The following is a 15,837-nucleotide window of genomic DNA, read 5'->3' on the forward strand; positions in this document are numbered from 1 at the left end:
TGCAAAGCTAAGCAGAATTCATGCTCCCGGGTGTGCTGCAGACACCAGTACTGAACTCTCCCTTCTTCCTGTGTATCGTTAGCACCTTCTAGCACTGCCCACTGGCCACCTAGTCATCGTGGCATACTTTATCTCTGGCTTATAGAAGTCAGTCCAAGTCCTGAGCCAGGGAATTTCAAGGCCAGACTCCCCCGTCTGCCTTGCTCTGGGCCAGGACCATCCTTAAACATGAGTGAGTGGAGCTGCCTGGGGAAGAGGTAAGGCTGGCTTTTAAACCATTGCACAACTACAGGGAGTGAGTGAGTCTGCATCACCACCTTGCAGCCTTTGGGTCTTTTGTACTGCTTGGGATAGCGGGGCCCACCAGAGTGCTCAAGGCCACCAGCAGACCCAGGAAGAGAGGGCCCCCAAGGCTTTCTAAGCATAGATGCAGAGAGTATAAGGGTTCGGGGGCTATAAGGTCAGGACGGAGTGAGCTGGAAGGGTGCATTCTGTTTTGGCTACAGTGATTTTTCTGGGTGTATGTGGCCACAAGTGGAAGTATCAGGAAACTGGAAAATAGAGTCTATTATAAAGAGATAGAAATATAGGGGTCTAGAGGGAAGGAGAGTGGGGGCCGAGAGTGCAGATCTGGGCCTATCTTTCTGCACAACTCATCATCCCCTCTCCCTGCCATTTGTAACAGACTAGAGTGCGTCCGTCAATCATTCTTTATACTGGTGGAGTGAGGGCTGTATGCTAGATGGAGTGGATGTGTTTTTTACCTTTCCAGAAGAAGTTGTTACCCTTCATCTCCCCTCTGTGATTATACCATCTGTTGAATTGCATAAATTAATCATTACATTCTTGTTATATTCTCTATTTCAGAAAAACTGTACAACTCTACTGGACGAGATTTAAGAAGGGCCCTTTTCTCCCTGAAGCAGATATTTCAGGTAAAAAGGAAAATAAAAGGTACTAGGTCCTGTTTTTGCTTTGTTTTGGGATTAGATCAGACAAGGTTATACCTGTTTATTACCAAAGGAAAGGTCTCTTTAGATCACACTATAAATTAGGTCAGAGTATCAGCAAAGAATATTTTATGATATCAAATATTTCAAATATAAAAACTAAAGATAATATCAAATCATAACTTTTCTATGTTCACTTCATCTAAGAAAACCAAAGCCTATTTATATATAATTGAAAATTTGTGTTCTGTTTCCCAATATCAACCAATCTCCCCCAACCCCTGCCAGGGTCCCCTTTCTACTATCTGTTGAATGTGGTGTTCATTATGCATGCACATGTACGTTTCCTTTTTCATAGTAAATAGTCAACAATATGCGATAACCTTGTGTTTACTTCATGTATATGCTGTGCTGCCTGCATCCTACCTCAGCTTACCTATCAAGAGTGGCATGGGTACAGGCATGACTGATACAGTGCTGGTTGAGTTTTGCATTATATAAATAGAACACAAGGCATTTTTTGTTTGTTTGTTTTTGTTGTTGTTGTTGTTGATCTTTTGGCAGATGGTTAGGTTAGTTTCCAGTGTTTTTTTGTTGTTATAGACCACAGTGTTGTGGACATGTTGACTCATATAACACATGCAAGTCTCCCTCCCGGGTTCGATCTTATCCCTCACTCCTTTCTCCCCTCTGCAGTTGGACCAGACTCTGAATAGAGAGCCACACACCACTCTTCGCTCTATTTTTTCAGCCTGCCTCTGTCTCCATTGCCTTAGGTTTGACTTTTCCCCTGATTGCGTATTGAGTTGTAAGTAGAACCATGGAGAGGAGTTTGCTATTCGAGGGATTTAAAACACTATAGTTTGTGTTCCTTTAGTATGATGAACAAAGACACAAAGAACAAAGACATCCTATCCCCCACAGACTGTGTACAATCATTGTATTGGTGGTAATAGTGTAATTATTATTATTATTATTATTTGAGGGCATGTAGAGTTCTTAAAAATTATGCTTTTTAAGTTAAAAACTTGGTATTCTTGAATTTAATAGGAAGTATCAGAATGAACCCATAGTGTATATTATCTAGAAGCATCTGTTTAAAAGAACTAAAAGCAATAATCAGTAAAAAGCATCGCTGTCAATGAGATTGCAATCTAAAGCACCAAAAGGAATTAGGGCTCCTTGGAGAAGTGGCTCATTCTTAGTGTGTAGTAGAAAATGTTATAAAACCTCTTATTGTACAGACAGCCAGAAGCTATCAGATGGTAGTAGGATTATTTCTGGAAGCACTGAGAAGCAAGTTTAAGGGTCTCCCACTGACTGGCTAGGATGATAATTGCAGTGTACCCAAACACATCAAATAGGTTTGAATTAATGAATTTATAATTACATTAGAAATAACAATGAATTGGCAAAACAAGTAGGCAAAAGATGCTAATGGACTTCTGAGAAAGTGCTAATGAACTAGCTCACTATTTTGAAAATGGGTGAAGATTTAGAATCTCACATTTTATCTTGCCTCTTCATGTGTGAATAATCAGTAGTCTGAAGTCTAGTTTGTAGAACTATTCAAGCTAAAAAGGAGTATGGAATTAGAAATGTAAACTTTTTAAGCCCCTGATGAATCAATGCATCTATGTATTGAGCTTCAAGATTGCTCTCATGATAGAAATGAGATACAACCAGATATTATGTACCTGCTGGGAGAAATACAAAGTCTACTGTGGTCAAGTCAAGATCCAACCCTGGATCTGGTCATGCCTCTATGTGTGGTGACCAACTTACAAATGATTCAGGAGAGAGGCATGTATTAAACTATACCACAGTGCTGGAATCAATAGAATCTAGACAGGGCAACCCTAAAGGACAAATGACCTGGTGTCTCCAACAATTGTCAAGGAAAAAAAAAAAAGAATACCCATGAATGTCAAAACTGTTTCAAAGTTATATCAACTAGTTATCATGTGTGGATCTTATTTGGATCCTAATACAAACTGTCAAAAACAGTATTTATAAAACTGGAAATTTGATTAGTGACTAGATATTTGATAATTATCTTTTGAAGTATTTTGTTAATGTGAGTACATATTTTAAGAGTTCCTATAGTTTGGAGATACATATTGGAAGACTGGATTAAATGATATCTAGAACTTGCTTCAGACTGATACGGCAGGGGAGAGGATGAGAAGAAACAGACTTAGCATAAATTGATCGGCACCTGCAGTGGTATATGTTGAAAGTTATCTAAATTGAATAGTGAAAAGAAAAACATGTTTAGGCTTGTTACACTTTCCTTCAACCAGTCTTACTGCAGAGTATGTGTTGCTTGGATTCTGAGGGCTATTATCTCTATTCATTAAAAGTGTTTTTATGTAGCCTGTTTGGCACTGTGAAGGCCAGGAAGAAGGAGCTTGTTACCAGGAATTTAGAGTCGGCTTGAAGACCACACAGGTGTACACAAACAGCTCTCAGCCACAAAGCAGCAGGGCACTGGGGATTAACTGGATTATGCAGGCAGCAAGCTGTCTGGGACTGAGATCACCACCTTCTCTACCCTTATGTCCACATCTCCACATCTCTCCTATTTGCTAGGTGTGGAGATTTTTTTTTTTTTTAAACTAGACTTTCAGGGCTTCAACAACAATAAAACCAAACATTGGTCATTTGAATTGAGTATTCCTCATATGATCACAGGTTAATGCACAGTTGTTCTAGAAAATTCTAAAGTACAGCTGTTAATCACTTATCAGTTAGGCTAACATATATTTCATTTAGTCTTACACCAGTGTTTAAAAAAGTCAAATTTATGCCTGTATATTAGGATATGTGTTTAGGACCTTGTACATTGCCAATTTGGAAGATTTTCTGCACATGAATTATCCATCCACTGGTCTCTCCTAAGTGCCTTATCTACATATGCACATACATTTTAAAGTTCTGAATTACTTTTATAAACACTGTCTCGCCTGTCCAGTGCTTTTTCCAAGGACCTTTGCCAGACAGTCCGTCCTCTGCTATATTACGATTAGTGATTAGCTTGAGCCGTTTCTTGAGAGCTTGTTCTCACTTTTTCACCATGAAGTCATGTGTGAATCTAGTTTTAGTTAAAGTAATAAACATTTGTAACATGCTTGGAAAAAAACCTTCTGACTAGACATGAGCTCATCTAAATGTCCACTTTTCACATATGCTGGTGGAAAAGGATATGGATGGAGAGAGAATTATTTTTTATTTCCCTTCTACATATGAGTGTAAAGTAATTTTCCAAAAACTCACGATATTGTCCCATTTTCTCTTTCTTCCACAGCCATGATTATCTCAAAGTCTGAGTTAACACAGCTGTGTTTCATTACTGTTAGGACGCAAGCATCGCTTACTCGCCCTCCCCGCCAGAGCCAGCTCTGACCCTGGAGTGCTTTCTTGGTTCCCAGGGTCCTTATGCTGCATCTGCCCATACTCAGCTCAAGACCCCCATCCATATAATTGAAAAAGGCATAAAAATCAAAGGAAGGGGCTGATTTCATGTAGGGACAAGAGAATGATGGCTGTTCATCTCAATTATTTTTTCTCTTTTAGAGATGAACTGTGGTTGCTGACTATTCCTAGAACAACCTTTTCATTATTCCATTAAGTGTTCTACTCTTTACATCACTGAGGTTTTTTAATTTTGCCCTGTTGTTATAATCGAACATGGATGTTCCAGCCTTATCCAAGATGCATTTGAGACAAGGCATGCTGTTCAACTGAGGAAAACTCCCAGTTTCAGTGGAGAAAGCAGTGGTGGAAAAATTCGTCTCATAGGGTTTCACCGAACTTGGTACTACAGAGAACTGTCAGGGTTTGGGGGCTGGCCAAATGTGGTTAAATGGTCTTGGCCAAGCCTTTTTTTTTTTTTTTGCCACTGTCGAGTCTTAGAGTCTTTATCTGTAAAGAGAACGTAGTATTAGATCAGTGGTTCTTGAATGGGGTGCCCTATAGGATTTCCTGGGGAATATAATAGCAGAGCCTGGGTCCCACCCTAGAAATTCTGATCAAATCCATCTGTATAAGGTCCTGCTTCCTAATCCTTTTAAAACTCCCTAGATGATCCCAATGTGAAAGGTGAAAACCATCAGAGAGCCTTCAAGTCACCTGAAGGGATCATTAAACACAACCGGCTAGGTCTGGGTGGGGACAGCTCATTTGCATTTCAAATAAGTTCCTACAGAGGCTTTTGCTGCCATCTCTGTGGGTCTGTAGGTCTGGGGAGTCTTCTTTGAGAACCACTGAATTAGATTACCTACGCTCTTTCCATGTTCTGCCTTTGTCTGAACCAGAGTACAGTGGCTCTTTGAGGTGTGGCATGGCTGGTCCTGAGCTCAGCTTCCTTCCTTGACTTCCTAGCAGCATAACGCAGAAGGTTGAAGAAATGACTTCCTTAGGTTTCCAGAGAGCATTTGCAAGCCCCTCATTGCAACTGCTGTCCTGTGACTGTCTGTTGTAACACAGGAGTGGCTTTGAGTCCTTTACTTTGATGGTCTATGCTGCAATAGAATGTTTCCTGTAGTAAAAATCCAGCAAACCTTCATGTGGCCAGTCTCTGTGACCTGTGGAGAGCATGAATCTGGGTAATTTTTGAAAATGAAAAACAGTGCTATAACTATTTTGTACAGGCAAGGAATTCATTTGCTTTATCTTTATTAGATTGCCCAGAAGGCAATAACTGGTCTTTGGCAAATGACAATGTGAAGGCTGGTTGTAAAATTCCTTGGCAAGAGTTAAGATGCTTCATTTGAATAGAGCAGAACAATCCTTAGGGGTCATTCTGGCTTCAAAGGCTTGTACATAGTTTGATCAGTGCAGCCTGGATGTAAGATGGATGGGGACCACATTTGAAGTTTAAAAAATTTTTCTTTCCTGCCAGGATGACAAGGATTTGGTGCATGAATTTGTCGTGGCTGAAGGTCTGACGTGTTTGATCAAGGTGGGAGCTGAGGCCGATCAGAACTATCAGAACTACATCCTGAGGGGTAAGTCCCCAGCAGGCATGCAGGAGCAGCCCCTACTGCGCAGAGGCCAGGGTTCTTCCCCAGGAACTTACATTCTGAGAGACTCTGACTCAGGAGCAAGGTGGTGAAGATTACTTACAGCACAAGATGACGTCTTCATTGGCTTTTAGGAGCTCCTAGTAATTAACCAGTGATGGAGTTTGTTTTACTTACTTTCCCGTAGACTCTTCTCTAGGTTATGAAGAACCTACAAATGATTCACTAGTTCTTTATGATCTCTTATTTGTTGAGAGGGATACCCTGAGAGGGCTTGGGTAGAGTCTGCATTTTAGCAGAATGCCACCCCAAAACCAGAGAGGCTGATTTTATTTCTTGGAGGAAAATCTTTTCTCCAATTTGAGTTGTTACCTGGGGCTCTTGTGAGAGCACATACCCCTCATGACATCCTCCTCCTCCTGACTCAAGAGGTCTGGGGTGGACCTAGGAACTTGCATTGTAAAGAGGGATCAAAATGCTGCCTCCAGAATCCCATGTATAGGGAAGTCCCTGCATGTTTTTCAAAGCCCAGATTCCTATTGTGCAGAGCTTTTTTTTTTTTTTTTTTTTTTTTTTTTTTTTTTTTTTAATATGGTAGTGATTTTTTTAGCACCTTCATTAGATAATTTTGTTTGATTCTTTAAGAAAACCAAAGACTGGGTAGATAGAACAGGAATGATTAGGTTGTATCCTGTGAACTTGCTGCTGCAAATAGTTTGAACCTACAGAAGGAGAAATCTCCTATAACTCAATATTATCTCCATTTTATAGTTGGAAAAAAAATGAGACTTTTAAGTAGCCGAGTATTTTGCCTAACAGTCACTTCCCCTGGGGTGCAGCCAAGCAGAGCTATGCCCAGGCCTTAGGGCACTTCATGACCATTGTGGGTTCTGCTCCCCATCAGCTCATGCCTGTGACCTCACAAACTGCACGTTGGTGTTCATATAAAAATGCCAAAAACATTTTCCTTGGGTGAAGGGAAAAAACACGAGATGCGATATAACATCAGCTGTCCGTGGTTAGAGTCAGGCAGGCAAAGTGACTGTCATTTCACTGGTGTGTTGCACCTGAGAATATCTCCTTGGGTTCACCATCATTATCCAGCACAGCCTAACAGAGTCCTTCCTTCACTCCCTCCTGGAAAACCACTGTCCCAGAAGGCAACAGGGAAAACCGAGGGCTCACTTAACGTGAATTTTCAAGTTGGTGTTGATTATTTTCCTGTGCTTTGAGAAATGCTGTGTGGGGGAGAGAACATATCCTCAGACTCTAATTCTTCACTAGGAATTGTGTTCATGTAGAGTCTGTGAGGCTGGGGAGTCGGCTCCTTGTGCCACCTTCTGCCTTTCTCTGGGTGTATAGGTCCTTAGTTACAAGTTGTCATGAGAAGTGCCTTGCTGATGAGTTTTATGATCCCTATCCTTCATATAATCTAAGCACTTATATAGAAACTGTGGTAGTATGGGTAGACCAGCTAACCACAAACTGTCCTGCTGTGTTGTATCTGAAGGCAGCTGTCTTTCTGTGTGGAAAGAGCCAGGGCAGGCCTGGATTCTGATTCTCCTGTTTCTATTTGTGCTGGTCCAACACCTAGAATAGGGGAAGCTATGGAAATAAGAAGGTGGACTTCCCCTGGTTTATTTTTGTTACTTATAATATGGACATTCATAAATTAAGCCATGTGAGAGGAAATACACCTAAAATTGTCTCATTCTGAATAGCAGGTTCAAACTGATAGTATATTTCTTTGTTAAAGTGTGCATCATTATAACTTCACCCAAAAAATGTAATATCCAACATGGAGACCTCTCTATAGAAGTAACAGGGTAACTACCCACATGTTTCTTTATTCCTTGGTTCCTCATCCAAAGTATAAGTGTACATGACTAGAGAGTGGTCATCTGTATAAGCATATGTATTCATCTATGTCCAAGTCTGGCTGAGGGACTTGGTGCTGTCACTGTGGTTGGTTCCTTTTGTCAGAACCCTATCCCCAATGTCACATAGAAAAGAAATGGATCACGTGACCACTTGGAGTTGCAAGGGAGGTGGGCAAACAGTTTGGGCTTCTTAGATTCAACAGAAGAGTCAGAGAGAGGAAGGCTGAATTTGACCTGACTGTTATCCATCCCTGCCAACAGGAAGTTAAGCCCCTTCCTAGTGAGCAGCAAGAAGATCCTCCCACAGCTGGCCTTCATGATGCTGAAAGAATTTCATAAGGGAGTGGGTTAAGCTCAGTGGCTGCAGAGGTCCCAGGTAGTGGAATGTGTGGACTGTACTTCCCAGACACAGAAGATGCTGTTGGCACAGGGAGCTATAGCTCGACTCTACCTCAGCACGTTCATCTCAGTGTTCTGATGCGCATAGGTGCCAAATGCAATTTACTGAATGTTGAAGCGAGAGAATTGCCACTCATGACCCTGTGAGAACCATCTGCCACTTCTCTGTCCAGGTAGAAAATGTAAGCGAGGGAAGATCCTCGCTGTGGATTGCACTTCCTAAGATGTGAGGGGGTCCTGCCTTTCCATTGTCACCACCAGAGCCTCACCTTCCAGTAGTAGCCATCTATTGGAGACCAGAAAGCTCATCAAGTGTTACCTGGAAAGTGTGTAAGTGCTCATGCCATCTGGTCACCGCAAAGACGTCCTGCTTTCCCAGAAGAGGGTGCCTTTGAAAGCTTGCTCCATGTCCTCTGAGTCACACAGAACTCAGGTAACCAAGGTATCACATTTTGATGCGTCTGGTTGAAGCGTGTGCCAGGAAAAGTACATTCTAGGGCATGGAAATGATAGATTTCTTGGGGTGTGACATTTTTCTTTTTTACAGGGAAATTATCATTTTTCCTTGTCCACATGCTGAGCCACCTCTTGGTGACTCTGAAGAACTTCTCATGAAGTCTTTTTTTGAGGTTGTGATCAGTTGCTGACAGCCACCAGGCATGTGTAATTGAAAACAACCCTTGAATTGTTTCTATCTGCTGAGCCATGCTGTACCCATATTACCTTGAGTGAGGAATGGGGAAGCCAGATGCAGATCAAGAGACTGACTCGCAAAAGTGTTTTACGATTTCGTTACTCACAGCTCTCTGGTGAGAACATTCCAGGCCACTCGGGGAAGGTGCAGAAGGTGGGTCTTGAGATGGGTTGCGGGTGGTGGTAACTGGGCCAGCACCTTCATTGTGGTTTCCTAAGGAAGGAACAGATGAGGCAGGGCAAGCAGGCTTAGTAGGATTGGCTAGTTTGAATAATTACAGGGGTCAGGGTAGAGGGGTGGCCCTGGAGTGATCAGGGCTGGTGTATGGTGACCTGGGCTGTGACATTCTGACATGGCAGTGGTTGGGAGTGTGGATTTCATGGACTGCTAAGGAAGGGGAACTGACTGACCTCCAGCCAGGTCCTCAAAACTGGGTCAAGACAGCCTTTTAAAAACAAGTGCTTTGGAGGAGCATGTCCTCAGTGGAGTTACCCCAGGAGACCTGCTCTGTGTGACCACATGTGGCTCCTACAGACTTGAAGGAAATGGCATGTGGGGAGCGGCACTCGCCCCATCTGCTTGTAGAAGTTTTCAGTTTTCTTTTTGTGCTTAGCTCTGTTAGCTCTTTATTCTCATAAAAGCCCAGGAATCTGCTGCTTCAGTTGAAAGTGTATCGGCGAGAGGTAAAGATAGGTTTGCGCTATAGGGTCACCAAGTGCTATCCATAAATGTGAGCAGGCTGCCAGGAAGAGGCCTTAGCTGCACAACATGGAGGAATAATATTTATCTGACTTATTATTCTTGGATCGGTATAGCTAGTGATCTAAAGTTTTTCAGGATAGCCAGTATTTAAAATAAATCTACTGTGGAATTTTGTACTCAGTTATCCTTATGGAAGGAGGACCTAGAGTGGTCTATTCCTGGGAACTTAAACTTTCCACAAACATTACTGAGCCTTTGCTATGAACCATGTGCCACATCAGCCCCTAGGGCGAAAACTATGAAGCCAACTTCCAACCCTGTCCTCGGTGCTTGCCTTTTATATGTTGTATCACATGTGTCTTATATGTTCAGAAATTACATATCCATGATATACTTTGGAAGAGAAAAGAGAAAGATAATTCAAAGCAATAAGCCCAGCTGCCCTTTCTAGCTGTACCTTAGGGAAGCTGCCTCTGATGGGCAGTTGTGCCTGGAGACATTTGATAGGGTCCTTTCACTCAAAGCAAAATACCAATTAACTAGAAAATACCTCAGTCCTTATCAGTCATTTCTAAAACTGGATAAGATCTTTAAACTTAGCTGAAACTTTTCCTCCTTGAGGAAAAATTCAGATTTTTTTTTTGCCCTCATGTATTGAAAAAAGTTTTCAGGGACATCAACTTATAAGAATTGAAAGATTTAACATTTTAAAAATCTAGAGTTCAGTTTTTTGTTTTTTTTTTTAAGAAACTGTTCCACAGTAGGAAAACCTCTAAATGCCATGCCTGTTAGGGCCTCCTCTGATGAGGATCAGGATGCCTGGTCAGATAGTGTTCATTGGTATCTATATCATCAGAAAAGGAAATATCATAGTATAAATGCTGTTTGACAATGTTAGATAAAAGGTGGACACAGAATGATCCAGTAGTAATTAGGTCAACTTCCTCTAGCCCAGACAAATAAATGGAAAATTTGTATTCAGGCATTTCAGAGCAAAGTGGGAAGCGGGTGTTGAGACTACAGAAAGGGCACCAAATGACCCCCGCAGTGAGGGGACAAGCCCAGAGGGGGATTAGCTGTTTACTTCCTTACCCAGGTTAGGTCCTCAGCTACTGTTTTCTGGCAAATGACCCAGTGTGACTAACCTCATCCCCCACTTACATTAGTGCTGTATCCCACCCTATGTCTTGTAGGAAACCCTCCTGCCTCTAGGGGAGGGTTTTCTGATCTTGGTCAGGAGTTCAGGGCTTAATCACTACAGCTGCATGCCTCTGCTGTGGTATGGATGACACAAGTGGACAAGTGTCCCCGTGGCATTCCAGCTCCAGGTGGATGGAGGCCAGAGTCAAGGATAGAGTCCTTCCTTGCTTGATGTGTCTTTCTCTGCTGAGTCAGTGTGATGGGGACTATTCCGAGTATCGGATTGTGTCAGCTGGCAGATTGGCTGCCTATAAGGTCAAACTGGGCCTGCAGGTATTTTTTGATCTATATAGTATGTTTAAAATGTTTAAAAATGACTGTAGACATGAGTTAGATTTGACATAAAAACATGGGTTTCAAGCTTCTCTTGAACTAAAAACTCAAGCCAACATAGAGTGTTTATTGCTATATGACCACAGATAGTTGGAGTTAGAAGAGGCTGCTCCCTGTGCATGGTGCATGTGGACTCTGGTTACCACACTCCCCACTGCTCCCTAATGTGTTACATTGGGTTTGTTCCATGTATTTTGTTGCCTCTTTGCACTAAATAGGCCTTTGAATTGGAGACTTTTGACTAATACCCTCCCAACCTGTGAAGGGAGAATTACAATCCTGTCAAATAACAAGCCCAGCTTTATAATAGTGGGATAGCTGTGCTGCTGCTGCTACTTTTTACAATCTTGATCCTTAAGTATAACATAGTGCTTTTTTTTTTTTTTTTTAAAAACCTCTGCTTTTCAACATTTTTCAATGTTTGCAAAACTCCATACTTTATCCTGCCTCCTCTCTACCAGGTTCTTTTGTGGTTATCTAGGGATGAATAATGATCACCTCAGGGACAGTGATATCTTGTCTGAATAGTGCAGCATGAAACTTCTGGGAGGAAGCAGAATCGCTAAGTGGCGCTACAGTGTGTGGAGAAGGTTCTGGATGGAAGCTTGCTGTGTTGGTAGCAGGGAGACTTCCATTGCAATCCTAAATCCTGTGCCTCGAAATCTACCTCAGAACGTCCTCAGTGTCCACTTGTCCAACAGGGGGTGAAAGTTGGGTTCCAGAGAGGAGAAGATCACAGTGACAAGGCCTGTGATGTAAAGGTGGGCTAAGACAGGCACAGCCCTCTAAAGAAGCTGTGAAAATGGAATGATGTAGAGTTCTATTAAAACAACAGTAGCTTTTATAGTGCTTTCTTACTGTATAAGTTGTCGACACTCAAATTTCCTGAAAAGCAAACAGCATAAAGAAAAGCAGAGAAATTGCTCATGGTTCCGTCAGAGACAGTTACTATGAATACTGATCAGTGATGCTGGTGGCAGTGACCATATGCTTTGGACTAAATTGTGTGTCTCACCCCCCTGTTCACATGCTGAACTTCTAATTCTCAGCATCTAAGAAACTGTATTTGGAGATGGGATCTTTAAGAAGGTAGATAAATTTAAATTAGCGTGGGCACTAATTTAATATGGATAAGGTTTTTATAAAAGGAAAATGAGGATACAGACCTGGGCAGAGGGAAGATAATGTGAAGACATAGGGAGAAGACAGTTCTCTACCAGCCAAGGTAGAGGAAACCAACCCTGCTGACAGTTTCATTTTGGTTTCCCAGCTCTGGAACTGTGAGAACATGAATTTGTTGCTTAAGCCTCCCAGTCTGTGGTATTTGTTACTGCATCCTGTGCTGACTAATACTCCATCATGGCATAACGTTCTCTGGGGGTTATTCAGGTAAAAGTCCTAGGGATGGAGCTGCATATATTTCCATCTTCATTTTTTTTTAACTTTTAAAATTTGTCCTAATTAGTTATACATGACAGTAGAATGCATTTATGCATTTTGATAAGTCATACATAAATGGAGTATAATTTCTTATTTTTCTGATTGTACGTATTGTAGGATCACATCTCATTTGGGGCTGAATAATTGCCCTTCAGAAAGGCTGGGTGAATTTATCTTCCCACCAGTGTCCCCTGTTTCTTCTCATTTACTTGAGACCTGGGGTATCGTTCTTTGTCGTCTGTGTCCTTCCTGGTGATTATGACATACTTTTACCAACAAGTTTTAGTCATTTTAAAAAAAGTAGTTTGTAATTTTGGTTGTCATTGTGTTAAATTTGTCAGTTAACATGGGAAGAATTGACTTCTTGACCCAGGGTCCTAAACTGCTGTCTCCATGTACTTCTGATTCCTGGGGCACATCCTTCTCAAGCATGGGTCCCCATCTAACTTTTTGATACTATGTCTCTTTCTTTTGGTGCAGGATTTCATGCCTCCCCTCCCTCCACAGTTTTATTTTTTTTCCCCCTATTTTTCACTTTTGAATTGGGCCTGACACTTGCCCCATGATGAAGCCGGAGGACTCTTTTGGGTCCTTCTCCTGTTTACTTGTTTTCTATATTTAGCTTGGAGCATCCTGTCCTCCAAAGCATCCTCCTTGCCCTCCTCGTGCTTGTTTTGACCCATTCAGGGAGCGCTGTGTGATACGGGGCTGGGAGTCCTTGGTGGTAGCAACCACGCAGCAAAGAAAGAAAGGCTCACGTGAGAAGTACTCTCTCCCAGAGCCAGTGGTGCATGCTCTCTGTTCCCAGGTTTAAAACTCTCCCTTTTTCATGCTTACACTCGTAGTATATCTAGCAAAGACTTTGCTGTTGGTTGGTGCCTCACAGCTGCAGGACAGGGCCTGGGAGGCTGGAGTAACTGGACCATTCACAGTCTAAGGATGTGGTCTCCACCTTTCATTTGTTTTCCCCTCCTGGAGTAGTTGGAGCCTCCATTTTTGATGTCTGCTTTTCTCTATGCCCTGGAGTGTCTGCCTTCAATGGCCTGTTCCTGGGGACATGCCCTCCAGTAGAACCAGTCACATGCCAAGGAGTTTGATCAGGTTGCAGAAGCCACAGCCTGCACAGCAGTCCCTTCTGGTACTGCTGCTGAGGGTATATGGTGACAGAAATGCTTCCCCAGAGTTCTCTGAGAGTCCTACCTGGAGTCCCAATTTCCCCCCCTGTGCCCTGCAATAGGCCTGCACCCTCCTGGGAAACTGAGTCAGACGGCCAGCATATGTCAGACCTATGCTTGTGTCCTTATTATTCCAGCCTATCCAAGGGCCAAAACATGGACTTAAACTGGGATGGTTCACAGCTCTCCTGCCCAGATCAAGGGATACCAGGCACTTCCCTAATTTTGCTGCATCACTTTCTGTAGCATTGCATCCCCTGGGAAAGGTACTAAATAAGATTCTCATGGTACCCTCTGGGCCAGCTGCAGTCTCTGGTGCATCTGGATGGCCTGTTGGAGTCAGTGGTATGCAGTCATTGTACCCCTAATCTCAGGTCTCCTGAGATCTCTACTCCACTGTGCTTCTCTGGTCATTTGGGTCAATTTGGGGGAGGGTGTTTTGAAGCCACCTTGTTGTGTTGCCATTTTTTCTGGAAATGCTGAGTTGTCTGAGTTATCACTGCCTATGGTCTGTGCCCTAACCTTCTGCCAGCCCACAGGACTGTGTGCGGGAATGTGGTGTAGATAGTTGGGAGGGTTCCTGCCAGAGGGAGAAGGGAAGGGCAGTCAGGTCTGATCTTTGACAGGACCAGATGCCTTTCATTTCCCTCTGTCTTGAGGCAGGAAAAGCATATACCAGAGGACAGGCACATGTCAAATGTGACCCTGAGCTGCACCATATTTAACAGCAAGTGGTATTTGCTGCCAGCTTCTGATTCGAGGTAGGCACCACCAGTGTTAAGGATGGTTTCATGTTTCCCTTCCAAAGTACTCCTATAATTAGCAGATGCCCATGTTGGAGTAATCTTAGTTTATGCTTAGGAAGGCTTTTGTTTCAAGTGTTAATTCTTTGAAGCAAAAAATGACTACGAATATTGTTAAATGCAGCAAGCCTTAAGTGGTGACAGAAATACTCCACTGGAACAGTCTTCATAAAGAAATGCACAGCTGGCTGTACCTGGCAAATCTTACCTCCAACCTGGAGCATCATTAGGCTGAACCATGTGAGCTTGCAGATACTCTCCTTGATTTTAAGTACAGAAATAGCAAGGTGAGGTTTAACTTAGCATTATTATGATTTAATCTTATCTTGAGTCTTTCCTGGTTTCATTAGATGCTTCTTAAAGTTCACTGTGCATTCCATATAGAATCACATCTCTCTGGAAAGTCGGGCTAGTGTTAAGGGCCAAGCATGCAAATCCTTTGCATTCCCGTGCAATCAGGTCTCTCGGTGCTTCAGCTGAAATAGTCATTCCTGTCTTGGCCAGAGATATCTCCAGAATTGTATTCTCTTACAGAAGGCTCTATCTTCTTCATTTTATCTGAGATGAGAAGGAAGGAAGAAAAGCAGAATTATTTGGCCATTCTAATACACAGTGTGGATTTTCCAGAACCAGATCTCTCTGCTGCATGTTCACAAGAATTTTTCCACTTTACTCATACCAAAGATGTCTCTGCACTCTGTCCTTTGCTTGATCAGAAGGTTTTTCCCAAGGAACTGCTGGCTTAGGTGTACCTTGAAGCATAATCATTGCTTCCTTGGCTGTAACTTCATCTTACATGTGGTCTTCTTTTGTAGGGCTTCGACTTACAAAACCAGCAAAATTTAAACTATTTTCTTGACTGAGATTTGCTGGGGAGAGCAGTTGGTGTGTTCATAGATTCCTGCATTTTGGTGTCTGGAAGGCTCCTGGGTGAACTGGGTCAGCCTCCTGACAGGGCACCACTCTTCCTGATATTGTCTTCTCCTGCCACTCATGTCCCACCGTCTAGATTATTCTCTGATGACTCTAATCTGTTGAGTCATCTGTGTCCTGGGTTTCTTCATCCCCAGTTCACCATGTCCAAACCTGAAACCAATATTGTCACAACTCGGTCAGCTCCCTGACAACTCAGTTCACCACCTCAGGAAAGATCACAGTCATCCATCACATTGAAGTCAGCCGTCTGGGGCCTCCTACACCCCTTTGACCACTCACCTTCTGTAACCATAAACCACCA

General features: G+C 42.6%; 1 protein-coding gene across 1 annotated transcript in view; it reads left to right on the plus strand.

The window, feature by feature from the left end:
* Fhod3 (formin homology 2 domain containing 3) overlaps positions 1 to 15,837 on the plus strand; it is a 472,090-nt gene that overhangs the window by 195,077 nt on the left and 261,176 nt on the right. Inside the window, 2 exon segments of the mRNA XM_047526634.1 lie at positions 868 to 935; positions 5,854 to 5,959. Coding sequence (XP_047382590.1) covers positions 868 to 935; positions 5,854 to 5,959 — 174 coding nt within the window.

The sequence above is a fragment of the Sciurus carolinensis genome, chromosome 15, assembly GCF_902686445.1.
Source record: "Sciurus carolinensis chromosome 15, mSciCar1.2, whole genome shotgun sequence".
NCBI classification, from domain to species: domain Eukaryota; kingdom Metazoa; phylum Chordata; class Mammalia; order Rodentia; family Sciuridae; genus Sciurus; species Sciurus carolinensis.